The 24,676-nt window shown below is 45.3% G+C and overlaps 8 protein-coding genes across 9 annotated transcripts; 6 read left to right on the top strand and 2 right to left on the bottom strand.

Annotated features, from left to right (window-relative positions):
• Nucleotides 1–5,597: 5,597 nt before the first annotated feature.
• On the top strand, nucleotides 5,598–6,935 carry rumi. The gene is made up of 2 exons (XM_017246607.3): nucleotides 5,598–5,778; nucleotides 5,836–6,935. Exons 1-2 carry the CDS (start codon nucleotides 5,643–5,645, stop codon nucleotides 6,933–6,935), a joined length of 1,236 nt encoding a protein of 411 aa, XP_017102096.2. The 5' UTR covers nucleotides 5,598–5,642.
• A 125-nt stretch (nucleotides 6,936–7,060) lies between these two features.
• Nucleotides 7,061–8,353, top strand: LOC108128797 (O-glucosyltransferase rumi). Its single transcript, XM_017246608.3, has 2 exons — nucleotides 7,061–7,196; nucleotides 7,251–8,353. Exons 1-2 carry the CDS (start codon nucleotides 7,085–7,087, stop codon nucleotides 8,351–8,353), a joined length of 1,215 nt encoding a protein of 404 aa, XP_017102097.3. The 5' UTR covers nucleotides 7,061–7,084.
• A 121-nt stretch (nucleotides 8,354–8,474) lies between these two features.
• On the top strand, nucleotides 8,475–9,532 carry LOC108128798 (mitochondrial ribosome-associated GTPase 1). Its single transcript, XM_017246609.3, has 2 exons — nucleotides 8,475–8,676; nucleotides 8,728–9,532. The coding sequence occupies exons 1-2, from the start codon at nucleotides 8,478–8,480 to the stop codon at nucleotides 9,495–9,497; spliced, it is 969 nt and encodes a 322-aa protein (XP_017102098.2). The 5' UTR covers nucleotides 8,475–8,477; the 3' UTR covers nucleotides 9,498–9,532.
• HP1c (Heterochromatin Protein 1c) lies at nucleotides 9,391–10,343 on the bottom strand. Its single transcript, XM_017246610.3, has one exon. It carries the CDS (start codon nucleotides 10,240–10,242, stop codon nucleotides 9,550–9,552), a length of 693 nt encoding a protein of 230 aa, XP_017102099.2. The 5' UTR covers nucleotides 10,243–10,343; the 3' UTR covers nucleotides 9,391–9,549.
• Nucleotides 10,344–10,401: 58 nt separating this feature from the next.
• vret (vreteno) lies at nucleotides 10,402–13,319 on the top strand. The gene is made up of 6 exons (XM_017246605.3): nucleotides 10,402–10,804; nucleotides 10,909–11,325; nucleotides 11,568–12,444; nucleotides 12,502–12,686; nucleotides 12,745–12,938; nucleotides 13,000–13,319. Exons 1-6 carry the CDS (start codon nucleotides 10,500–10,502, stop codon nucleotides 13,152–13,154), a joined length of 2,133 nt encoding a protein of 710 aa, XP_017102094.2. The 5' UTR covers nucleotides 10,402–10,499; the 3' UTR covers nucleotides 13,155–13,319.
• Nucleotides 13,284–15,089, bottom strand: LOC108128795 (uncharacterized). Of its 2 annotated transcripts, none has more exons than XM_070280669.1 (4): nucleotides 14,222–15,089; nucleotides 13,556–14,167; nucleotides 13,450–13,500; nucleotides 13,284–13,392 (listed from the first exon to the last, which is right to left on the bottom strand). In XM_070280669.1, exons 1-4 carry the CDS (start codon nucleotides 14,936–14,938, stop codon nucleotides 13,327–13,329), a joined length of 1,446 nt encoding a protein of 481 aa, XP_070136770.1. In that variant the 5' UTR covers nucleotides 14,939–15,089; the 3' UTR covers nucleotides 13,284–13,326. The 2 variants fall into 2 exon arrangements, with proteins under 2 accessions (XP_070136770.1, XP_070136771.1); XM_070280670.1 differs by having other exon boundaries at nucleotides 13,284–13,388.
• A 98-nt stretch (nucleotides 15,090–15,187) lies between these two features.
• On the top strand, nucleotides 15,188–22,458 carry Dcr-1 (Endoribonuclease Dcr-1). Its single transcript, XM_017246479.3, has 5 exons — nucleotides 15,188–16,151; nucleotides 16,206–18,025; nucleotides 18,101–19,706; nucleotides 19,764–21,862; nucleotides 21,919–22,458. Exons 1-5 carry the CDS (start codon nucleotides 15,341–15,343, stop codon nucleotides 22,327–22,329), a joined length of 6,747 nt encoding a protein of 2,248 aa, XP_017101968.2. The 5' UTR covers nucleotides 15,188–15,340; the 3' UTR covers nucleotides 22,330–22,458.
• Nucleotides 22,459–22,602: 144 nt separating this feature from the next.
• Takl2 (Tak1-like 2) lies at nucleotides 22,603–23,704 on the top strand. The gene is made up of 5 exons (XM_017246483.3): nucleotides 22,603–22,656; nucleotides 22,720–23,019; nucleotides 23,078–23,257; nucleotides 23,315–23,447; nucleotides 23,505–23,704. Exons 1-5 carry the CDS (start codon nucleotides 22,603–22,605, stop codon nucleotides 23,687–23,689), a joined length of 852 nt encoding a protein of 283 aa, XP_017101972.2. The 3' UTR covers nucleotides 23,690–23,704.
• Nucleotides 23,705–24,676: the final 972 nt, after the last annotated feature.

The raw sequence follows: 24,676 nt of genomic DNA, 5'->3' as shown, positions 1-24,676 counted from the left end.
TCTGCCTGTGGGTCGGGTCTTCGAGTGGCATTACCGATCTGTGCCAAGTGACTCTGGACTACTTTGTGGAGCGATTCAATATTTCATTCACACATTTTTAACCCAAATTTGAAAATGTCTTTGCATTAGTTGTAGGGAAACAATACAGAGTGGTTCTACATTCCAATTGATCTTGAATGTGGCCAACAGATAGAGCCAAGAGAGCAAACATACGGCTGGCTATGAATGGCCAGCAGGTGTGCCGGCCCGGCAGTGATGAGGAAATTCTTTTTTAGGCCAGAAAAATAAATGAAAAGTGTTGGCAGGGAGTAAGAGTGATAGTACAATAGACTCACTCTTGTGGATATGACAGGTTTTCTTTTTGGGATCTGGGCAGTACACCCTGCCTGATGCCCTGTTGGCCTGTTGGTATCTCATATATCACAGATCCGAGTGCAAACAGACTTTTGTAATTTAAAACTGTTTACGGAGCTTGTGGAGTGTTCATATCTCGACACACATTGCTTCAGAGTTATTATTATAATATTGTATATATGTATCTTGGCGGCAACTTCGTATGTGGGCGACGCCTCTCCGGATTGCCTGTCATATATGGCCTCCATTTATTCGCTGGCTGTGCACATACATATGGGTTATAAATACTTTACATGCGACTTTGGCCAAGCCATAAGTAATGAAATTTATTTCTCATTCAATTGAATTCTTGATCGCAGCAGGTATAGAGCTTGAGGTGCGCCCATATTTGGATTTGGCCAAAAACAATTTGTCATTAAGTCACCCAGTCATTACAAAGAGGTGTACCATGGGGGTTCTATAAGACTATTTCCAATTAACTTCCCATCGTATTAGCTTCGAAACTGCATACGTGGTTCAATTAAAGTAAGACACCAGGGTGTAGTTCCAGGGCGGTTTCTAAGGCCTTCCGAAAACCAATAAATAAACCCAAACCAATCTGCTTTCCTTGCAGAAAGCTATCCGGCTCCAGGGGGGCCGTCGCACGGAACAACCCTCTTCCGACCAGCTGGCAGCTGTTTCGTTTGAAAAAAAATGCCATTTCGGGAAGTATGGACTTTTGGAGAATGGGCCAGTGAGTCAGAACTGCACAAGTACGGGCAAAGGTAACGTTTCGAGGAAACGACATTGAAGGATACACCCCCAACCTCTGGTAGGTAGCACCCGCATCTATCTCCACCCCTTCACCCCTATTTGAGGAAAACAGCTGAGAGGCGGCGGAAAGAGAGCAGCATTGCGTTCTCTCGGAAAATCGATTTTTCAAAACAAACCCAAACTTGTGGCTGCCCCTGGCCACCAAGATTTGATGATGAAAGTATAGTTTACCTTTTCAAAAACACAAATATTTGCACATCCAAATAGCCAGTGGGAAATCCTATAGAATGACTGGGTATCCGTGAGATACTTTGCACACATAGGCCTTGTTCCAGCGATAAAGCGTAAACAATTGATAATTTCTTAAACAAAAACACAACACAGGGCCCTTGCGGCGGAAATAAGTGGTCAACGACTCAGTTAAACAAAAAATTGCCACACATATTCTGTAATAGAATATTATTTCGAAATTGCACTCCAAGACGACGCACTACTGGAAACGAAAAACACGACGTTGAGAGATTTTGGACATTGCGTTCAGTGGGTGTGGTGAGTTTCCCCGACGAGCTGGACGAGAACTACTCAGGACTTATCGATTCCCGAGTACAAGACTCTTCCAAAAGGCCAATCTTCAGCCTATATGGAGATTTTTTGTTTTTGTTAAAGCGGTTGGGCGATTTACGCGCTTATTACGGCGGAAAATATTAAATGAAAGCCAACCACATGGATACACTGCCGATTCCACGGGGGGATACACACGATAAGGCGATTCTCGGACCACGAGTCACACTCAGGCACAGAGCGAGCGAGCGAGCGAGCGAGCGTCGACCGTCGATGTGTGGCGCTGCTTTGTAACTCATTCTCGTTTGGGCGCTGACACTCGGGTACGGGCACGGGCCCGGTCCCGGAGCTCTCACTCCGCTCTGCTAGTTATGCTGGCGCAGCATAGACAACGGCAGAGGCAGAGCAACCTATAGCCAGCCCCCCCAGGCCATGTACAGACAGTGGGAAAACTCTTCCAGTTGCCAGCATTTGGCAATAAATGGGAAAATATTGTAATTTATTTTAATTTAAATGTTTTGGCAGTGGGGTTTGGATTTAAATTATAATATAATGGGTAGTGTGTCTTTAAAATTATAGACTTTAAATCAATTTTATTATAAATTACAAAATAATTTTACATTTTAGGTTTTCTGGCTAAAGTTTGTCTTGAAAATAAAACAATAAAAGCTAAACTTAAACTAAACATCAAAACTTATATTAGTTATAGGATTTTAAATAGTAATATTAAGGGGAATTGGATAAGGGTATTAACATACATTTTTTATGCCCCTATTCCCCCCAATCATGTCCGGTGAGAGAACGATATTCGGATAGTCTATAAGAGAGTCCATCCATATATGCAACTCACTGCCTCAAAACTGGATCACTGTGTTCGTGCTGATAGCCGATGGCTGCATGACACACAACGCTGCCCATGATTAGTGACTCGGCCCCCATGGCTAGCAGCTGTGAGCGTGCTGATAAGCGGATGGATGGGGGAAAAATCGAATCGTGCGCTCTCCGATCAATAACTGAAAAGTAAACAACCGAAAAAAGCCAAGCCATCGGTCACGCATGCTCCCAAGGAGCTCTAATGCCCCAATCGTGTTTGGCCCACTATTGGCAATTGAAGAACTGGTTTCTCGATGACATTTCCATGACGATCCGCATTCTATGCAGATTAGCTGCTCCACCCCGCCACAAGCAATGAGCAATTGTAGAACCCGTTCCGAGGTTAATGACATTACATTGCTGATGCAGTTACCGTATCAGCCATTACCTAACTAATGATCTAGCGGCGGCTTTTGCCCAACACGCAATGGCTAAGAATGCCAGCTGGATGTGGCAGGCAAGGCGCAACAAATGGGATTTAATTTTCACGGGGAGGCAACTTTCAATTATCAGCAAAAGAAAGAAAGTGTGCACAATTGAATTAACAAGACTCGGGAGGGAAAGGAAAAATAATCAAAATCTCAGATAGGCTTAGAGGAGAAAACTATCTTAGGCTTTGGTTTTCAAATATATTTGTAAGGAAATGCAAGGCCCATTAGAAAGCTGCATATCGATATTCATTCAAAGACTACCAATAGTAACTTCCTGGTTCACACCATCTGTTACTCCAGCCCTGACAGAAACCAACTCAACACACCTTAAAACCAAGTCACCGCTCTGAAAAACACTCTTTGAATTTTCCAATGCGCCGGCGCACTGCCAGCCAGGAAACTGAAGTGAAAAGAGAGTCGCAGAACCAGAGCATTATGAAAATGTGTTACAGCCATAAAGGTAAGGAATCTGCATATATAGCCTACGCCAAGTTTTGATGAATCATTTGGTTGGGTTAGGCATGCAACTGGGGTTGTACTGGGTGGGGAGTGGGAGTGGAAGCGAGAGCCGGGAACTGGGCTGTGGGTGGTTCGGGCGGGGGTTGAGTCATTGCCTGCCCAAAGGAATACATAATTGATGGCGAAGGACCAGACTGCGTGACTGCGACTAATGGCCACTGGCAGGGGCTTCTAAAGGTGGACACAAACCGAGCTTGAGTAAAGCCTATCTTAGATTCAATCAACCTTCACCGCTGATGACATGATATAAGAATTTATTACCAATTTAGAGCGGCAACTTCCGGAGTTACACAGACACAGATAAAAAGGTTCTTCAAGCTCGAACTCGGTGTGAGGGGTTACACGCCATTGAAATGCAAATGAGACCCATCTTTTCTTCCCTCGAGCGTACTGCAAGATAGGCAATCCCAATCTGGCGGATACGTTTCAGTGCCTCGAGACCCAAAAAGCTTGATTATGACGATATTTCCATAAACAAAGCGAAGCTTTTGTCAGCCTCAAGCTCGAATTACTGTTGATGTTTTGGGTTTTTGTTATTTTGTATTTCGATATGGTGATCCAAACGAGTTTAAGGAAAAAGACATCACCGATTTGTTAGTCACCGAAGTGCAGAGCTAATGTAGAACTCCTGCAGCGCACCTCGCTTGTGGTTAAGCGATAATTATCAAGTTAATAACTCCACACTAATTAGTCAGGTGGGCAGGACGGTGGAAGAAGTAAATGAAGTACGACCCTAGGTCGCATTACGATGTAGTCCAAACCTGAAAACGAAAGCGAAACGGTTTCAGGTAAAGGAAAACCCATCATGTGCACAGCAAGATCGAAACCATGAGTTTTTAATAGATTATTAAAAAACCATTGGGAATATTATGCTGGCATCCGACACTCTTAAAAGTGTAACCCTTTTATATTAACCTTTACATCTAAGATCATAGTACGATCTCGGGCTTTAATGAGTGCGATAAAATCCGATGAGAAACCCATTTGGAATGGGTCAGAAACTTGAGCTGAAAAGCAATCCAAATGCCAGTGAATGAGGTAAATTAAATCACAGCATCACAGCACCAGCACCAGCAACAGTGGCGGCAGCAACAACAACAAATCAACTTAATGACGACCACGATGGCTGGCAAGGCAACTTTTCCAACGGTTTATATCTGGCGATCGTGAGGTGCCAAGCTCCGAAAGCTGAAATGAATTTAAGTTGCTTTTTGCAGCCCAGCAGCAGCAGCAACAACAACAAAGCCTGGCTAAAAAAAAATCGATGAGTGCTCAATTAACTGTTATTTGCACATACTCACATATGTAGCAGCACCCACGTATTCGCCCCCGCGCACTCATCCACTCTCTCTCTCTTAAAACTAAAAACAAAAAAGATACGTTACGCACAAATTTAATTTACCTTTAGAAGCCGAATAGTAGTGCCTTTTGGCAATTGTCTCAACCAACTATTGGCGAATGCCACTCCCACTTGCACTTTTCCAATAGGGCGCAGGTGGTGGTGCGGGTGGTTTTCGTTGCCAAAAATTGCTCTTTTTTTCCCTGGATTTCTCTGGTGACTCGCGCTGTTTTGTTGTTGCAGCCAAACTCCACTACTGTTTAATATAATTTACTTTTTTGCCCGTACAATCGCAGTTATGTCAACGGCGTCTTCCTTTTTTGTTGTTGCAAAAATTTTCGTGTAAATTATGTACAATGGTGGTTGTTTTGTTCAGTTGCAGGTGGTCAAAACACTCGCGTTCGCTGGGTTTTCGTGGTTTCGATTGCACTGGGTGCCACACGCATAATTTGCGATCTGCAAATCGTCGTTTCGTTAGCAATTTGGCTATTTATTTTATTAAACACGGAGAAAACTTTCGACGTTTCTTGGTTTTCTTTTATACATTTGCCAGTGTGTGCACACACAGTCACAGGAAAAAATCGCTAACGTTACTCATTTAGGGTTGTTTTTTAATATTTTCAATATATTTGGATTTTTAAAAACTCCTGTTTCGCATAAATCAACCAATTTAATTAAATTTAATTGTAATAAAGTTTATTTTAATTTATAAATTCTGTTTTTTATCGAAACCTATCGATATTTTATGGATGAATGGCAACCCTATTGCAGACGCCGTATTCAAAGACCACCACTTTGTTTATTTTTGAGAAATGCTCAAAAAGTTAGTATTTATAGCTTTATTAATTAACTTTAAAGGTGAAGCATTTGCCGATGATGATGGCTTATGCGGCCTTGAACAAAAATCATGTGGGGAATCGGAATCTGTGGACAATAACCACGACGAATGTAAGAAACTTGATGCAGGTTGTTTAAATTTATTTTAGACATGGTTTTCGTTTTCAGTTTCTTTCAAAATTCGTCGACAGATCGAGAAAGCTGTTGCCAACTACAAACCCTGTAGTACCGATGACGAAGATTCCAAATGTGCCTGCCACGCTGCGGTAATCAAACACGACTTGGCGCCCTACAAGGCAACAGGTGTGACCCGGCAAATGATCGAAAAGGCAGCAGGATATGGAACAAAATACAAAATTTTTAATCACCGCCTTTATCGTGATGCAAACTGCATGTTTCCCTCCCGCTGTCAGGGCATAGAGCACTTTCTGCTGCCCTTGATAGCTAGCTTACCCAACATGGATCTGGTCATCAATACAAGGGACTATCCGCAACTAAATACCGCTTGGGGGAATAGTGGAAGGGGTCCAATATTTTCCTTTTCAAAGACCAGCGAGTACATGGATGTTATGTATCCGGCATGGACTTTCTGGGCCGGCGGGCCAGCCACCAAACTGCATCCCCGTGGCATTGGACGATGGGATCAGATGCGAGAGAAGCTGGAAAAACGGTCGGCAGCTATACCATGGTCCCAAAAGCGAGAGCTTGGCTTCTTTCGGGGGTCACGCACCTCCGACGAGAGGGACACTCTAATTCTTCTTTCCCGCCGAAGCCCTGGCATAGTTGAAGCACAGTACACCAAGAATCAGGGCTGGAAGTCACCAAAGGACACGTTAGACGCCCCACCCGCCGACGAGGTATCCTTCGAGGATCACTGCAAGTACAAATACCTTTTCAACTTCCGTGGTGTGGCTGCCAGTTTCCGACTGAAGCATCTGTTTCTGTGCAAGTCACTCGTTTTCCATGTGGGTGACGAGTGGCAGGAGTTCTTTTACGACCAGCTTAAGCCCTGGGTGCATTATGTTCCACTGAAGAGCTATCCCAGCCAACAGGATTACGAGAAGCTATTGGAGTTCTTTAGGAAGAACGACGATTTGGCCAAGGAAATAGCTGAGCGGGGATATGACTTCATCTGGAAACACCTGCGCATGAAGGACATTAAATGCTATTGGCGGAAGCTTCTCAAGGGATATGTGAAGCTACTGAACTACGAGGTGCAGCCAGAGGATCAACTTATGCATATTCCTTATGGCAAAGATGAACTATAATTTTAAGCATTAAGAATTTTCCATGGCAGCTATTTATTGAAAAACAAATTATCTAATTTAAGATATAAATTTAAGTCCCATTTGTTTTAAGACTCAGAATTCAGTAAACTTTTTTGGAAAAATATGTAAACAAAATTCAAAAATTGGAAATGGCTCCAATGAGGACAATAATCCGGGACATCCTGGTATTGTTTTGCATTCTTCAGGGCATTTCTGCGTTGAATAAATGTCCAGCTACTTCGCCATCTTCTAAATCCAACTGTAGGATAATATGATCTGATATTTGGACACCCCATTGATTTTTCTGACTTTCAGCTACCTTGGACCTTGTTCCTAACATTTTAGTAGCGCTGGCGGAGTATAAGCCATGCGAACCAGGTGATCCACTGTGCCTCTGCCATGCCGCCACCATTACCAAGGACTTAGAGCCTTATTCAGACAAAGGAATCTCTCAAGACATGATTTCGCAATCTAAACGGCAGGGTACTCTTTATAAGGTTATTCGTGGCCGGATCTTTCGCCAAGAGCATTGCTCCCATCCCTTGAGGTGTTCTAGTGTGGAAGATGTGCTCTTGGAAATAGCTGAAGACCTTCCGGATCTGGAATTCGTTCTCAATGTATGTGACTGGCCACAGGTTCCCGTTCTATCAGGACTAAGTGGCCCCGTTTTTTCGCATTCAACTACTGCGCTGCACCTGGACATAATGTGCCCGGCGTGGTCATTTTGGACCGTTTCCGGACCAAAACTACAGCACTATCCACATGGATTGGGTCGCTGGGATTGGATGCGCCAGCACTTGGCAGCCTCTGGTGCTAAGATTCTTTGGAAGACAAAGAAGCAGTTAGGTTTTTTTAGAGGTTCCAGATCTTCCCCAGACCGGGATAACGTGGTGATTCTTTCTAAGAGATATCCAAATTTGGTCGATGCCCAATACACGCTTAATGTAGCCGATAGGTTCACGTCTCACATTCTCACCTCGGATCCTGCGGAGGAGGTGCCTTTGGCGGAGCACTGCCATTTTAAGTATCTTTTTAGTATTCGCGGGGTGGCTGCCAGCTTTAGATTGAGGCACATCCTATTATGTCGGTCTCTTGTCCTTCATGTGGGTGACCAGTGGCAGGAGTTTTTCTATGCGCAACTAAAGCCTTGGGTACACTATGTTCCAGTGGCCAGCAACGCCTCTGTGGAGGATATAGCGGATCTATTGCGCTATTTGCACCAACACGATGACCTAGCGGAGGAAATCGCCGAAAGGGGTCACCAGTTTGTATGGACGCACCTGCGAATGGCTGATGTGCATTGTTATTGGAGTAAGCTGCTCCAGGAGTACGCCAAATTGCTAACGTACCAAGTGAAACTAGAGCCGGGGTTCTACGAGGTTTCAAACAAAAAAGCACTACAACTTTATGGCGCCTAAATTTAAATTTCCATTCAAACGAACAGTGTGACCCCTCTTTTTCAGCCAATGGCCATTCTTACGTCACTGATTAACAGCTGTTTGGAAAGAAGCGGTTGCACTTCTACTGTGTGGATTTCGTATCATGACAGCACAGCTGAATCCGTTCCGCAATGCCTTCCGGCTGCCGGCGAAACAGCGTATTAACTGGTTCCCTGGCCACATGACCAAGGGCATGCGACAAATTCAACAAAAACTCCGAAATGTAGACTGTATTGTGGAAATCCATGATGCACGAATTCCTCTGGCTGGCAGGAATTCCCATTTCTTTGACACGATCACAGGTAATAATGACCGCTGAAGAGGTACCCTTATACTGTTTTATTAATTCGTAGGAAGCGGAGTTAAGCCACATATCTTGGTTCTGAACAAGGTGGATCTTCTGGGACCGAAAAAACAAAAGAACATTCTTCAACAGCTTAGAAGGCAGCAGCCCGAGCTCAAGAGCATCCTGTTTACCAACTGTAAAGACCAGAGGAACCACGGCGTCCTAGACATCTTGCCATTGGCCACGCGCCTTGTAAACGAAAGCAGTCGCTTCAATCGGACCCAAACCAACGAAAATAATCTTATGATCATTGGAGTACCAAATGTGGGCAAGAGTTCCATTATCAATGTTCTGCGGAACGTCCATCTGAAAAAGAAGAGCGCTGCCCGCGTAGGTGCCGAAGCCGGCATCACCAGAGCTGTGGGTGAACGCATCAAAATACAGGAGAATCCACCGGTCTACATGATCGACACACCAGGCATCTTGCAGCCGTCAATCAAGGATGACGAAATGGGTATGAAGCTGGCCTTAGTGGGCTGCCTGCCGGATCACATTGTGGGCGAGGATCTTATAGCCGACTACCTCCTCTACTGGCTAAATACCCACAGAAGATACGCCTATGTCGAGAAGCTCCACCTATCCGGACCCAGTGATAATATAAGCGCGGTTCTAGCGGAGTATGCTCAGCGGGAGGAACTGTTCCATAAAGTCAAGCAATACGACGGTCGGGTAGAAGTGATGACAAATTTATTAGCAGCAGCGCGCAAATTTATACACTTCTTTCGCACCGGCCAGCTGGGAAGCATTAATCTGGACGAGCCCAGTGGTCTTAGTTGAAATTAGGAGCTAAAATTAAAAATTTTACAAAAGTCTTTTCACATGATCTTATCTATTGGTTTTCCGCCATGGGTACGTCTATTGCAATGTGTCCAACTCCCGGCACGGGAATGGAGTAAGACACTCCCACGTTGCCGTGATCTGGGTCGTCGGATATTTGCGGAGCCTGATGGTCCACCGCCATAGGCAACTGACTAGCCATTGACGTCGAGGGCTCTACGTCGGGATGAGTTTCCATGGGCGCGCTACTGAGGTGAGAATATGCCGTGCGTGAGGCCGTTAAACGTAGCTCCTCGGGAATACCTTTCATCCGCTGGGCAATGTGCTTATTATAGGGCGCCATCTTTTGGTAGTAGGCTATCAGCATCTGAGGGTCCTTCTCAGAGACCTGGCCACTGGGTACCAAGTCGAACTCGTCGCAAAACTGCCACCGAACCAAATACTTAATCTCTCCGGTGACGTCGGTGGCTCCTACAATCTCAGCCAGATCTAGGCCGCGCTCGTAGCCGCGCGGCTTCTGTATCTCCTCGCATTTGGGTTTCTTCTCACCCCGTTTCTTCGACTTGGCGCGAGATTCTTCAAATCGTTGGATCAGCGTGGGGCAGTCGCAGTTTTCCTCCGGCTCCCACGTATTGTCCGTCGACGGGTAGCCCCGCCACTTGATGAAGTACTCTACTTTGCCTTCGCTAGTGATGCGCTTATCGATTATGCGCTCCACCACGAAATTAGGCTCATTTTTAACCATTTTTCACAGTTTTTGTATGTTTCTCAGCGTTGTTTACAATTTTCCAATGTATACTTGTTTGGTCTAACCAGTGTGTACACAAAAATTACGCGACGCAGGCAACAATCGATAACATTGTGTGTGGCCAGATGCTCATTTCTCCTGAAGCTTTTTTTTCTGCTCGAACTTGGCAACTCTGGCCCAAGTCTTTTCCTTTTCGTGGGCTCGGTAATTCGAATCGTGTGTCTAATTGGTGAAGGTAGTGGACAAGTTTAATCATGGAGAATGTCGAAGACTGGTCCAAATGGAATCCAATGGCTGCGGATTTTTACGATGAGGCGGTGAACAGCTACGTAAATGCTGATGGGCCAAACCTTGTTGACGAGGCACATGTTCCTCCACTTGGCGAGAAGAAGGAAGAAAAGCCTATTAATCTGAAAAAATACCCGAGTTTGGCTATTGCGAAGGACACGAATTTAGTAACCGAGCGTACACTTAAGATGTTCTTAGGCGAACATTTAATTTTCCATATAGATTATCGAAAAAACTCGGGTGTCTTTAAGGTCTACTTCAAACATATTGGGTAAGAAATCTGGCCTCCCCAAAGGGCTACTCTAAATCATATTAAAAACCAAAATATATATATGTGAAGAGTTTCTAATTCTGTATAACCTTAAAATGTTTCAGCGCCTTCGAGACGGCTCGCCTAAAGCTTGACGGTTGTAAAACGTTCACCGTTCTTAATGGTCGCAGAAATTTCCAGCCAGAATTCTCAATTCCGTCTGGTGCTTCAACTTCACCTAAAGAATGGCCAAGTCCAGCGCCGTTTAAATCGCTATTGGACCGCTCGAGTGTGGATCTTGAATCCCGAACATATCCGATTTCAGAGAAGTTGAACGATCATCCGCAGTTCACACGCGCTCCCCTGGTCATCAAAGCCGACTATGCTAAGGGATCTCTGTTGGCCAAGAATGATGCTAGTCGGCGATACTTGAACGTTAAATACGAATTTGTTTTGGAACGATATAATGCTTATATCCTTGCATATGAATCAAAGCAAATAAACACGATGGTGAAGGCTCAGTCTGGAAGAGCCTTTCTCTAGTAAGTTTTATAAAATTTCAGGGAGTAATCAAGTTGTATACAGCTTCAATTGTATAATATTAATCTATATATGTCTTACATATGTATATATATGTATAAGCTCCAACATAACTCACTCATACCATACCACTCGCCTCATTTTATAAACAAAATATCTGAGGCTTACAATCTGAGATGCTCTCTGCTCAAATTACATTTCCTCTATAAAGCAATTCTTTTTACATCTTTTTTTTTATTTCTAGTCCCAAAAAATCGATGTTAGTTGAAAATAATTTTATAATCAAAAATGACGAAAACAACAACGAGGATCTGAGCAAATGGAACATCAAAATGTGCATCGCTTGCCATGGCTTCACCAAGACCGCTTGCAAGATCTGCGCAATGCCATTTTGCAATGCAGAGTGTCTAAGGGCAGTCAAGGACAAGCACGAGGAATTCTGTGCCGCAAAGGACAAGCACGAGGAGTTGTGTGACCCAAAGACTCCTTTTCCAGTTGGTGAGAAAGTTCCAAGTACTGCTTGTCCCAATCCTGGGTTGCCGCCTACAAAAGGAACAGTCAGGATTACTGCCTTTGAACAGACCAATGTGGTCTATGTGATTTCGACTGAACGCGATGTGGAGATGGCTTATTTTTCTGTACTCCAGGAGGTCACCTCGAAGAGTAAAAACGCTGTCAAGCTTCAGACGGTGCCACAATGTGGACAGATTGTAATCTACAAATCTGAGTCTCAAACAATTCGAGCCGTGGTTTTAAATGTAGAGGACCCTAAAGAGATCTATGTGGTTTGCATGGACTACGGCAATGTTGATATCGCAAAACTAGAAGATCTGTACGAGTGCTCGGACTATTTGGCTGGCCTCGCTGTCTATCCAGTTGCTGTTCAGTTACGGGGCGTCCCAAGGCGTTTCATGAATCCCAATGTACGGGAACTTCTCTACGAGCTTTGCATCAGCACCACCTATAAAATAAGGTACTCCAAGCGGGAATATAACTATAAGAAGGGTCTACAAATTGTTCAGCTAGTTGAAAGCGAGTTCCATCGAAACCTAAATCGTTACATCAAAAACATGATTACTCCCGTGGAGCCTTCGATGTCTGGAAAGGGATTCAAAGAGGATGTAAGCAACATATTAGAATCTTAATTTGATAAAAATTAATAATCCCATTCTGGACAGTATTTTTCGCATATTTACTTGCCTACCGGCAAAAAGATCCAACTGGTTGTCATGGATAACACTTTTGTTAAGTATGGCCTGATCTATTGCACCGTCTTGGATCTGGCATACGAAGTCACCAAAATGCAGAGGGACCTGCAGGATTACGGCGAAAACATTGCCAAATGTGAATCATTTGCACCACCGTAAGGATATCCAAAATCATGATAGAAAACAGTTTTAAAAATATGTGTTCTATTTCAGTAAAGGCGAGGTGTGTGTAGCCAAATATAAGGAAAATTGGTGTCGTGGTATGACGCAGGAACTTGTGGGGGATGGCTATCCAAGCATCTTGTTCCTGGATTACGGCAATATTCGGCCGGTTCACATTAGCGAAATACGTCCATACCCAGCAGAGTTTAAATTTCCCATTGTGACCTCAGAACTGGAGCTGATTGGCAAGTTTTCGACTCTTAACTAAAGTCTTGAGTATCTTAATTATTTTGTTTAATCCTATAGGTTTTCCTGAAGAAGTTACCGATGAACAGGCTGCACGTTTAGAGGATTATTTCGGCGTGGGAACTTTGGTGAACTGCGATGAAGTTATTAAAAACGAGGGCGCAAACAATTATAGTGTCCGTTTTGATATACTTAACCGTATATTAAATATCTAAATACATTAAATAACTATATTAAGTATATCATTCTTCTTAAAAATCCTTCTTAATTTACATATTTAACTAAACACCTAAAGCCTATACAGTAATACCAGTAATATTATATAAATAATATTAATTAATGCCTTGTATTCAGTGAAAATATATTTTATTTCGTTCTAATTATTTTCTAGTTGAGTTTTTTTTTCATAAACATAAATTGAAGGCTTTCCAAGTCATGAAAGGGACACACTTCCTTTAAAAAAAATACATTTATATAAATATTTTAGAAAAATAACAAAACAAAAGTTACCTTAACTTCTTCGCCAAATGGAGGCTGCATTCTTATCCAACTTGGCAAAACCTTCAACCAAAAATCTCAAATAAAATGATTAAAATAATACTATATGTATACTTACATCCTTATTATCACAGAACCCATTTGTTTTTTCTCCAACATGATTTTCAATGTCATCTAGAAAGTGTCCACTCTTTTCGTTTCCGAAAAATTGTTGCTCCTCCGGACAACCGCCCGCGGTGATCAGGGTATATATATTAGTGTCTATTATGTTTGTATTCAAAAGATTGATTACTAATGATCTTGCATTATGGTTGTAGATAATAAGGTATCTGCAGTGAAGATCTCGTATCTTTTGCAGCTGGCTGGTCAGAATCAAGGCCACCATGGCTGATTCCTCCGCTGTTGAGTTGAAGACGGCTACTTGGTCTTGATCTTCTATTTCTACATGTGCAATATCCCAGCTTTGGCAGTAGCCCTTGAATAGTCGCAAGCAATCTGGATTGTTCGCCACAATACAGCACTTTTGGCCCCGCTCCACCACTAAGTCATCCAGCATTACGTGGACAAACTCGAACTTGGAGGAGTCATAGATTCCCATTTCTGGCCAAGGAGGCAAGTGGGGCTGAAGTAGTTGCATTAAGTGCAAGCTGTTGCTTTGATTTACTCGGGATTTAAGAAGCACTGGATGATCACAAACGTCCAAGGCAGAATCCATCAAAACGGAAGGGTCCTAAAAGAATAGAAATACTACAATAAATTAAATAATATATACCTTACTACTTACCAATTCAGAATTCCCACAAATCTGTTTAAAAAGTGATAAAGTTGTCTTTTGTAATTCAGATGGAGACACCAAACAGATATACTCGGTTTGGGTTGACTTGGCAAGGGGTGGATTCGAAAGACTCTCCTGCTTTTCAGGACTTTCCAGGCGCATTTTCTTCTTTAAAACGTGTGATCTAAATGGCAAAGGACTCTCGGCCGGTGGCGGATCATCCATGTAACCATTTTTGGCATCTATTTTTTGGCACCACGACGCAATTTCCAATTTCCGCTGGGCGACGCACTCTTCGACTGTCTTTATTTCCTCCTGAACCTCCACATCCTTGCTGCCGATTTGCAGTTGGTCGTTCTCTTTAACCTGCCGCTGCTTAAAGCAATTCATGCTGTCGATAGTCCTGCCCGTCTCATCTTTTAAAGTCATCTTTCCTGCACTGATCACAAGAGTTCCATTTCCAGTCCATGTCTTGTGCTTTTTTGTTGTTTGATTCCGCCAGAGTATATGAAAGATCCGACTCTCCTTTAGTGGATTCTCCCCGGGCTTCAGTTCCCTTGGACCCAACTGTTCCGATCCTTTGGCGGTTCCCCACTCCATGGGCGGACTGTTGGATGGCCAGGAGCACGAGGGACTCGTCTCTGGCTCTGGAGTCTTGGGTACATTAAGTGGCTCACTGCCCCACTTTTCTGATCGGCGAACGGAAGGAGCCTTTGAGCGCCGCATTGTTTGTACACAAATTATTTGTTTATTATTTTAGTTTAATGGTAAACAAAGCAGAAAAGTGGGCGCTATTCTTTCGAAGGCAATGCAAAGTGGGGCCAAGTGTTGAAAATTATTTGTTAGATTGCTTTTTGAAGGAAAAACGTCAACAACATTCATAAATTTATATAAACACATTCAATTTTATTTTAGTTATTAATTTAATAAATTTAATATTTAAAAAAAAACCTTTTCTTTAAAATTAAGACGATTTATCTAAACATAATAATGAAATGCATTGAAGGATTTCATCAAGCACCTAGAACGGTCACACTAGCATGCTGCAAGCCGGTGTTTGGACGATTTCATTAAAATAGTTCCAATAGCGAGAGATTTGTGAATCCCCTGGACCACCATATCGCCGAAATGGCGTTCCATTGGTGCGATAACAATCTACACACCACCGTGTTCACGCCGCGCGACTTCCAGGTGGAGTTGTTGGCTTCCGCCTTTGAGCGAAACACCATAATATGCTTGGGCCATCGGAGCTCCAAGGAGTTCATCGCCCTTAAGCTGCTCCAGGAGCTTTCCCGCCGGGCCCGATGTCGCGGGAAGGTCAGCGTATATTTAAGCACCCAGGTTGGTCGCGACAAGGAGCCTTCTTCCATTTACACCATGCTTTCCCATCTGACCGATCTGCAAGTGTGGCAAGAGCAACCGGATATGCAGGTGCCCTTCTGCCATTGCTGGACCGACTACAATGTATCTATCCTACGGCCCGAGGGGTTTATAGAACTTCTGGAGACACGCGAACTGCTTTTAAAGAGCGTAGAACTGATTGTGTTGGAGGATTGCCACGACAGTGAAGTGTATCGCAGGTTACTGCCCCTCTTTGAGGACCATATTCTTCCGGCAGCTCCTGTAGACCGACCCCGTATCCTTGGCCTAGCTGGACCATTGCATAGTGCCGAATGTGAGCTGCAAGAACTGAGTGCCATGCTGGCCACTCTCGAAAGGAATATTCTCTGTCGAATTGAGACGGCCAGTGATATTGTTACAGTGCTGCGGTACTGCTCCAGACCTCACGAATACATTGTTCAGTGTGCCCCCTACGAAATGGACGACTTGTCGCTAGTCTTGGCCGACGTCCTGAACACCCACAAAGCGTTTTTGATAGACCATCGTTATGACCCATTTGAGATCTACGGCACGGACCAATTCATGGAGGACCTAAAAGGTTATAGAGATTAGAGAATTTATTCATATTAACTAATACAATATCTTCTTACAGACATTCCGGATCCCAAACTGGACCCCTTAAACGTCATTAATTCACTGCTGGCTGTGCTGCACGAGATGGGTCCGTGGTGCACCCAAAGAGCTGCCCAGCATTTTTACCAGACCAACGAAAAGCTGAAGGTGAAGACGCCCCACGAGCGTCACTTCCTGCTCTACTGTCTGGTGAGCACAGCGCTAACCCAGCTCCATGCTCTCTGCGATCACACGTTCCAACGGCAACAGGCAGCCGGAGAGGATCCCCGTCATATAGTCGAGCGCTACTCCAGTCCCAAGGTTCGGAGGCTACTGCAAACTCTGCGCTGCTTTAAACCGGAGGAAAATCTCACTCAAGTGGACGGAATACGAAAAATGCGCCATCAGGTGGAGCAGACCGATTTCGGGCGTCTATCACAAGCTCTCGAAAACAAATGCCGGTTAGTAGATCAGATGGAGCAGCCGCCCAACGAAACAAAAGCCCTGGTGGCCAATCTGGAACACATTCTCCACTTATCAGACCACAAGAAACCAATAAAAACCAACTTTCACTCGACTACTAATGCTCCGAGCCAAGGAAAAAGCAAACCCACCGGAACAGGGACTCAACCTCGAACTCGAAGACGCATTTATACGAGGAGGCATCACCGCGACCAGAACGACGGGAGCGACACGCTCTGCGCCTTAATTTATTGCAATCAAAATCACACTGCTCGGGTGCTCTTCGAGCTTCTGGCGGAAATGAGCCGGCGTGACCCCAGTCTCAAGTTCCTGCGCTGCCAGTATACCACGGATCGCGTGGCCGACCCCGCCACAGAGCCCAAGGAGGCAGAACTGGAGCACCGGCGGCAGGAGGAAGTGCTCAAACGCTTCCGAATGCACGACTGCAATGTTCTCATTGGAACCTCGATCCTGGAGGAGGGCATCGATGTGCCCAAGTGCAATCTGGTGGTGCGTTGGGATCCGCCCACCACCTATCGCAGCTACGTGCAGTGCAAGGGCCGTGCTCGAGCTGCTCCCGCTTACCATGTCATATTGGTGGCACCCAGTTTCGAAAGCCCAGGCGTAGATTCTGTGAAGCTAAGCGACGACAGTCACCGCTTTATCTGTGGCGCTCCAGCAGCAGGAGAAGCTCAAGAAGCGGAGAGTGATTCGGACGATTCGGCAATACCACATTCGCTCGGATCCGATCCCTACACCTTTGGGACGGCTCGGGGTACGGTGAAGATTCTGAACCCTGAGGTTCTTAGCAATCAGCCGCCCACAGCGTGCGATATTAAGTTGCAGGAAATCCAGGATGACCCTGCCGTCCAGATGGACACCAGCAATTCCAGCGACGAGGCTGTCAGCCTTAGCAACACCACCACCAGTGAAAGTAGCGTAGAACGCAAACCCAGACGCTTTAAATGCGAACTGAGTACTCCATCCGAGTCTGAGGCTGTTAGTCCTTCAACCCCCTTTGAAAAAGGTTGCGTTGATGGACTCACGAGGACAACAACAAAACTGGTGCACCAGATGGCTCAGTATCGGGAAATCGAGCAAATGCTCCTGTCCAAGTGCGCCAACACGGAACCATCGGAGCAGGAACAACGTGATGCGGAACGCTTCAGTGCTTGCCTGGCGGCCTATCGACCCAGGCCTCAGCTGCTAACCGGGGCTTCTGTGGATCTTGGGTCGGCCATAGCCCTGATCAACAAGTACTGTGCTCGCCTGCCCAGCGACACCTTCACGAAGCTGACAGCACTGTGGCGCTGTACAAGGATCGAACGGGCCGGAAAGACGCTATATCAGTACACCTTGCGACTGCCCATCAATTCCCCACTGAAACATGACATTGTGGTAGGTGGAAGTCGGGTTGTGGCTTTACTTTACTAGACTAGACTCGTCTATTTCACATATTTGTTGTATTTTTAGGGTCTTCCGATGCCCACTCAAACTTTGGCGAGGCGACTGGCTGCCCTACAAGCCTGCGTGGAGCTTCATAGAATTGGCGAACTGGATGACCAGCTGCAGCCAATTGGCAAGGAGGGCTTCCGTGCCCTAGAGGCTGACTGGGAGTGCTTCGATTTGGAGCCTGAGGACGAACAGATTGTCCAGATGAGCGACGAACCTCGACCTGGTACGACGAAGAGAAGACAGTACTACTACAAACGAATAGCGTCCGAGTTCTGTGACTGCCGTCCAGTGGCCGGGGCGGCCTGCTACCTTTATTTCATCCAGCTAACCCTGCAATGCCCCATTCCCGAAGAGCAAAATACTCGTGGTCGGAAAATCTATCCACCCGAGGATGCTCAGCAGGGATTCGGGATCCTTACCACCAAACGAATTCCAAAACTGAGCGCCTTCTCGATCTTCACCCGGTCTGGGGAAGTAAAGGTTTCCCTCGAACTGGCCAAGGAGCAAGTGGTGCTGACCAGCGAGCAGATCGGGTGCATTAACGGATTTTTAAACTACACCTTCACCAATGTACTTCGCCTGCAAAAGTTTCTAATGCTCTTTGATCCCGATTCTACTGAGAACTGCGTCTTTATTGTGCCGACGGTGAAAATGGCAGCGGGTGGGAAGATGATCGACTGGAAGTTTCTGGACCTGATCCAGGCTAATGGAAACACCATGCCGCGAGAGGTGCCCGACGAGGAGCGATTGGCGAAACCGTTCGATGGCCAGCGCTTCCAGGACGCCGTTGTTATGCCTTGGTATCGCAACCAGGATCAGCCCCAATACTTCTATGTCGCCGAGATCTGCCCACACCTGTCACCGCTCAGCTGCTTCCCTGGCGAGCAGTATCGCACGTTTAAGCATTACTACTATGCCAAGTACGGGCTAAACATCCAAAATGCCTCGCAACCTTTGCTGGACGTCGACCACACGAGTGCCCGCCTGAATTTTTTGACTCCGCGGTACGTGAATCGCAAAGGCGTGGCCCTGCCCACCAGTTCGGAGGAGACGAAACGGGCCAAACGAGAAAATCTCGAACAGAAACAGATCCTTGTACCCGAGCTGTGTACAGTGCACCCATTTCCCGCTTCGCTGTGGCGCACAGCCGTGTGCCTGCCCTGCATCCTGTACCGCATCAATGGCCTCCTTCTGGCCGACGACATTCGAAAGCAGGTCTCTGCGGATCTGGGACTGGGAAAGCAACAAATCGAAGACGAAGGTTTCCAGTGGCCCATGCTGGACTTTGGTTGGAGTCTGTCCGAGGTTTTGAAGAAATCTCGCGAGTCCAAGCAAAGAGATGTGGGAAAGGATGTGGAAGCGAACAGTAAAGACGCTAAAGAAGGCCAGGAGGACTCTAAGAAAAAGGACACCGTTGTGGAGGCGGAATCAAACGCGGATAAGGTAGAGAAGAGTGCCAACGAACTTATAATCGAAGGGGAGCAGAAGCTTCAGGAGGCGGACGACTTTATTGAAATTGGCACTTGGTCGAATGACATGGCAGATGACATAGCCAGTTTCAACAACGAGGATGATGAGGAGGACGAGTCCTACCTGCCAGTTCTGCCGGCCAACGTCAAGTTCTGTAAGATTTTTAAAAATTATTTAGGAAACTGAATTTAAAGAAAATGTTATTTTTTAGGCGACCAGCAGACCCGCTATGGATCGCCCACGTTCTGGGATGTGAGCAATAGTGAGGGAGGCTTCAAGCAACCAAAACGCACCCAACCCCAACCGACTGGTAATGCGAAAGCCAAGGGTTCTGTAAAGCCCACCTATAGCTACTACGACTCGGACAACTCGCTTGGCTCCAGTTATGATGACGACGACCAGGTCGGACCTCTCAACTACATGCACCACAATTACAGCACGGACGATGACGATGTGGAGGATGAAATTGATGCGGGCCGCATTGCTTTTACTTCGAAGAACGAGGCGGAGACCATCGAGACGGCCCAGGAGGTGGAAAAACGCCAGAAGCAACTCTCCATTATCCAGGCCACGAACGCCAATGAGCGGCAGTACCAAGAAACCAAGAACCTGCTAATCGGCTTCAATTTCGAGCAGGAGCTGCAAGAAAGCTTACAGGTGTCCAGCGGTGATTATGAGCAGTCGATATCAAGGCTCCAGGAGGAGATCAGAAGCTGCGGCATGCTGGTGCCTCACAACGAGGAGTTAATCCTCAAGCGGCAGGACTCCGTAGAAGCCCAGCATGGTAAAGATTCAATGCTGGAGTTGCTGAAGCACTTACTTCCATATGTGGAGGAGGCTCAACTAGCAGATAAGCTAGTCAACAGAAAGCAGCTGCAGCTGGCGGATCTGGTGGAGCTCAATGCTGATTGGGTGGCCAAAAATGGGGGAGAGGTCTACCAGGTTCTCGGCTGTGGGGATAGTTTCGACAACTACAACGACCACAACAGGCTCAACTTGGAGAACAAGCAGCTAACTTTGCAATACGAACGAAAGAAGATTCTTCCGTCAGTGCCCGAAAAAGCCACACCATCCTCAACGTTACCGAAGGGATTCAGCTTCGATCGGCAGCCTGGCCTGGTGGGCCATCCGGGACCAAGTCCTAGCATTATCCTCCAAGCCCTGACCATGTCGAATGCCAACGATGGCATTAATCTGGAGCGTCTAGAGACCATTGGAGACTCCTTTCTGAAGTATGCCATCACTACCTACCTCTACATCACCTATGAGAATGTGCATGAGGGCAAGTTGAGCCACCTGCGTTCCAAGCAAGTGGCCAATCTCAATCTGTACCGTCTGGGGCGACGTAAGCGGTTGGGCGAGTACATGATAGCCACGAAATTCGAGCCGCACGACAACTGGCTGCCCCCCTGCTACTACGTCCCCAAGGAGCTGGAAAAGGCTCTGATTGAGGCCAAAATTCCGACGCACCACTGGAAGCTGGCCGATCTGCTGGACATCAAGAACCTCAGCAGTGTACAGATCTGCGAAATGGTTCGCGAGAAGGCCGAGGCATTGGGTCTGGAGCAGAATGGGCTCCAGACCGGCCAGTTGGATGAATCCAACGACAGCTGCAACGACTTTAGTTGCTTCATACCCTACAACCTTGTATCGCAGCACAGTATCCCGGATAAGTCCATAGCTGACTGCGTGGAGGCTTTGATTGGAGCTTACCTCATCGAATGTGGACCGCGAGGAGCACTGCTCTTCATGGCCTGGCTGGGCATACGAGTTCTTCCCTTCACTAGGCAGCCAGCGGAGAAGGAGGAGGCCAAACGAGTTCCAGGGAGCAGCAAATCGGACGCGGAAGGCATGGTCACCGTCTATGGTGCATGGCCCACCCCGCGTAGTCCTTTGCTGCACTTTGCTCCCAATGCTGCGGGAGAGCTTGATCAACTACTGAGTGGATTTGAGGAGTTTGAGGCTAGTCTGGGCTACAGGTTCCGCGATCGCTCCTACTTACTTCAGGCCATGACGCATGCTAGCTACACCCCCAATCGCCTCACCGACTGCTACCAGCGACTGGAGTTCCTCGGGGACGCTGTTCTGGACTATCTCATCACACGGCACCTGTATGAGGATCCCCGCCAGCACTCGCCAGGCGCTCTGACCGACTTGCGATCCGCGCTAGTCAACAACACCATCTTCGCCTCCCTGGCTGTGCGACATGGTTTCCACAAGTTCTTCCGTCATCTGTCTCCCGGACTTAACGATGTCATCGATCGTTTCGTTCGAATCCAACAGGAAAACGGCCACAGCATAAGTGAGGAGGTGAGTGAAGCATCAACCAGGTATGGCTGGTTACTAAAACACGTTTTTATTTTCAGTATTACCTGCTGTCCGAGGAGGAGTGCGACGATGCCGAGGACGTTGAGGTGCCCAAGGCGTTGGGCGATGTTTTCGAGTCGATTGCCGGGGCCATCTTTTTGGATTCAAATATGTCCTTGGATGTGGTGTGGCAGGTTTACAGCAATATGATGAGTCCGGAGATTGAGCAGTTTAGTAACTCAGTGCCAAAGTCGCCCATACGAGAGCTCCTTGAACTGGAACCGGAGACGGCCAAGTTCGGCAAGCCGGAGAAGCTGGCCGACGGTCGCCGGGTTCGCGTCACCGTCGATGTGTTCTGCAAGGGCACCTTCCGCGGGATCGGGCGCAACTATCGCATTGCCAAGTGTACGGCTGCCAAGTGCGCGCTGCGCCAACTCAAGAAACAGGGCCTAATCGCCAAAAAGGACTAAACATTTTCGTAGCTGCGATGATAATGATAAGGTCTAGTTTCAAATATAGTTCTTATTCCAATTTAAATTTGTATAAGCCTTAAGTAATTGATTATATATGATTGTAAACTAAACAAAATGTTAGTATTTGCATTATTTTTATATTAGATTAAAATAATAGTTAGTTATCCACTTGAATAAGAGGTCTTATCTCCCTTCTTATCGGTTCCCTAGAACCTTATCGGTTCCTAAATTGCAATTTATGTTTGAAAAGGCAGTTCAGTGTTAAGAAACATGACGGCGGTGGAGGTTGATATTATTCCCTACGAGGAAATTTCATCAATGAAGGTAGAGAAGCTACTAGATAGATTAATTAATAGATTAATTTTGGTTAATTGTTTACTTTTTAAGCGAATCGGTGGTGGAAGCTACGGCCAAGTTTTCAAAGCCGATTGGCGGAATCTCAAAATTGCTGTGAAGAGACTTAACTACGGTGTGGAAGCTGAAGTAATCGATAGAGAAATCAACCAACTGTCCAAGGTGCGTCACGAGAACATTATAGAGCTATACGGAGTCAGCATGCACGACGATTTGTATCACCTGCTGGTGGAGTACATGGACGGTGGATCCTTACATAGCTTCCTGCACGCGGATCGGAAACCCAGTTACACCATGTCCCATTCCCTGAACTGGGCTCTGCAAATGGCTCAAGTATTAGAATACTATATGAGAATAGGTGCCATTAAGATAAACTCGTTTGGGTTTCCAGGGGATCGCCCATATGCATGCCATGACGCCCAAGGCGGTGGTTCATCGCGACGTCAAGCCTCGAAATGCTCTGCTGGGAAATCAGGGCCGGATTCTGAAGATTTGTGATTTTGGCACTGTGGTGGACCTCACAATATCAATGACTGTGGATGTGGGTACTTGTAGATACAAGGCGCCAGAGGTTAGCTTCTATTTTGGATATTAATTCCAAATAATCTTCATAATATCTTTATGACAGGTGTATAAAGATCACTATACGGAAAAGTGCGATGTGTACAGTTGGGCCATAAGCGTGTGGGAGATACTGGCGCGGAAGGAGCCTTTCCCGGAGTTCGACACTCCATTTTTCTTAAAGGAACATGTCTGTCAAAGTAAGAGTATTTATTATTTTTACTAATTCTTATGCAATTCAATGAAATCCCCCGTAGATGGACGACCAAACTTGGAGGACATTACTGTACCCTGTAGCCAGGATTTATTATGCCTCTTGAAGGCCTGTTGGGATATGGACCTCAAGAATAGGTTTTCCATGGACTTTGTGGTTAAAGCTTTAAGGGAAATGGTTAAAGATGCGGGACCCATGACCCCTTTAGAGAATATTATAGGAGATTAGTAAAAGTGCCCTTAAATTAAATGAAAAATAAAGTGTTTTGTGTGTGAACGTTAACACTATTTTTATTTTCTTGAAAACTCTCCTGAAATATTTACATTTTAACGGATTCTGAAAGGATTATGCGAAGGAACTGGGCTCTGGAGTGGGTGTTGGATGCTTCTCGGGGGCAGGGACTCTCGCCAAATGACCAATTCAAAGCTAAATCCATTGAACTGATTGGTAATTCGCGGAAATACATATTTAGTTGATTATGAGTTAGCTGCGGGTATAGGTATGCAAATAGGAAATTTATAAAATACGATCTATGCATATGTTTACAGTTACAGTATATGGATCACTAGCGATAAGTTTGATAATTTTACTTAATCTCTTAAATTGTTCGTTCTTGTTATCGAATCTCTATCGAATTTAAACTTTAAAAAAATTAAATGTTAAAACTGTTTGTTAATTATATTCATATGTTTTTCTGTATATATTTAATGTTTTTTTTTTTTTTTAAACAAAATGATCCTCGCTCATGTGTTGGTTGTTAGTTTTCTTCTTAAACGATCTGGAAAACTGTGACGTTTCGTAGAGTTTCGTTTTTAGAGTATAATTGTTTCGTTAATTATGCTTTTTGTTTTTAAACTTATATATAGAACTATATATAAACATGCGTGTATGTAAGCACTGTTTAATAATTCAATTGGTTTGGTATAATTTTTGTCTTTATACTCGCTATAATTGTTTTTGTTTCGTTTTCATTTTCGCTTTTTTTTTTTCACCGCACGTTCCTGCCTACGATTTGTTCAATGTCTTCATATATATGTCTATATATATGGATGTTCAAGCATATATATTTCCCTTTGTATTGTTGTAATTTACGTCGCATTTAATTTTGTTGCATTTGCTTCACTTAATTTCGGCTTGTAATTGAAGTTTTATCGCAAAAAACAGAAACTAACGAAACATAATCCAAATCAAGCGATATAATATATGTATGATCGA

This window comes from Drosophila bipectinata, chromosome 3R (genome assembly GCF_030179905.1).
Source record: "Drosophila bipectinata strain 14024-0381.07 chromosome 3R, DbipHiC1v2, whole genome shotgun sequence".
Classification (NCBI taxonomy): domain Eukaryota; kingdom Metazoa; phylum Arthropoda; class Insecta; order Diptera; family Drosophilidae; genus Drosophila; species Drosophila bipectinata.
This window is presented reverse-complemented; position numbering and strand designations above follow the sequence as displayed.

Bases quoted from the DNA above. Each gene is read 5' to 3' on its own strand.
- rumi (XM_017246607.3), top strand. From the start codon at position 5,643: ATGCTCAAAAAGTTAGTATTTATAGCTTTATTAATTAACTTTAAAGGT. The intron at 5,779-5,835 runs GTAAGAAACTTG...TTTCGTTTTCAG, and splicing joins GGACAATAACCACGACGAAT to TTTCTTTCAAAATTCGTCGA.
- LOC108128798 (XM_017246609.3), top strand. From the start codon at position 8,478: ATGACAGCACAGCTGAATCCGTTCCGCAATGCCTTCCGGCTGCCGGCG. The intron at 8,677-8,727 runs GTAATAATGACC...ATTAATTCGTAG, and splicing joins TTTCTTTGACACGATCACAG to GAAGCGGAGTTAAGCCACAT.
- LOC108128797 (XM_017246608.3), top strand. From the start codon at position 7,085: ATGGCTCCAATGAGGACAATAATCCGGGACATCCTGGTATTGTTTTGC. The intron at 7,197-7,250 runs GTAGGATAATAT...TCTGACTTTCAG, and splicing joins GCCATCTTCTAAATCCAACT to CTACCTTGGACCTTGTTCCT.
- Dcr-1 (XM_017246479.3), top strand. From the start codon at position 15,341: ATGGCGTTCCATTGGTGCGATAACAATCTACACACCACCGTGTTCACG. The intron at 16,152-16,205 runs GTTATAGAGATT...ATCTTCTTACAG, and splicing joins ATTCATGGAGGACCTAAAAG to ACATTCCGGATCCCAAACTG. The intron at 19,707-19,763 runs GTAAGATTTTTA...GTTATTTTTTAG, and splicing joins GCCGGCCAACGTCAAGTTCT to GCGACCAGCAGACCCGCTAT.
- Takl2 (XM_017246483.3), top strand. From the start codon at position 22,603: ATGACGGCGGTGGAGGTTGATATTATTCCCTACGAGGAAATTTCATCA. The intron at 22,657-22,719 runs GTAGAGAAGCTA...TTACTTTTTAAG, and splicing joins AGGAAATTTCATCAATGAAG to CGAATCGGTGGTGGAAGCTA. The intron at 23,448-23,504 runs GTAAGAGTATTT...AATCCCCCGTAG, and splicing joins AAAGGAACATGTCTGTCAAA to ATGGACGACCAAACTTGGAG.
- HP1c (XM_017246610.3), bottom strand. From the start codon at position 10,242: ATGGTTAAAAATGAGCCTAATTTCGTGGTGGAGCGCATAATCGATAAG.
- vret (XM_017246605.3), top strand. From the start codon at position 10,500: ATGGAGAATGTCGAAGACTGGTCCAAATGGAATCCAATGGCTGCGGAT. The intron at 12,445-12,501 runs GTAAGCAACATA...CATTCTGGACAG, and splicing joins GAAAGGGATTCAAAGAGGAT to TATTTTTCGCATATTTACTT. The intron at 12,939-12,999 runs GCAAGTTTTCGA...TTAATCCTATAG, and splicing joins CTCAGAACTGGAGCTGATTG to GTTTTCCTGAAGAAGTTACC.
- LOC108128795 (XM_070280669.1), bottom strand. From the start codon at position 14,938: ATGCGGCGCTCAAAGGCTCCTTCCGTTCGCCGATCAGAAAAGTGGGGC. The intron at 13,501-13,555 runs GTAAGTATACAT...TTTTGGTTGAAG, and splicing joins GGTTCTGTGATAATAAGGAT to GTTTTGCCAAGTTGGATAAG. The intron at 13,393-13,449 runs GTAACTTTTGTT...TTTTTTTTAAAG, and splicing joins CATTTGGCGAAGAAGTTAAG to GAAGTGTGTCCCTTTCATGA.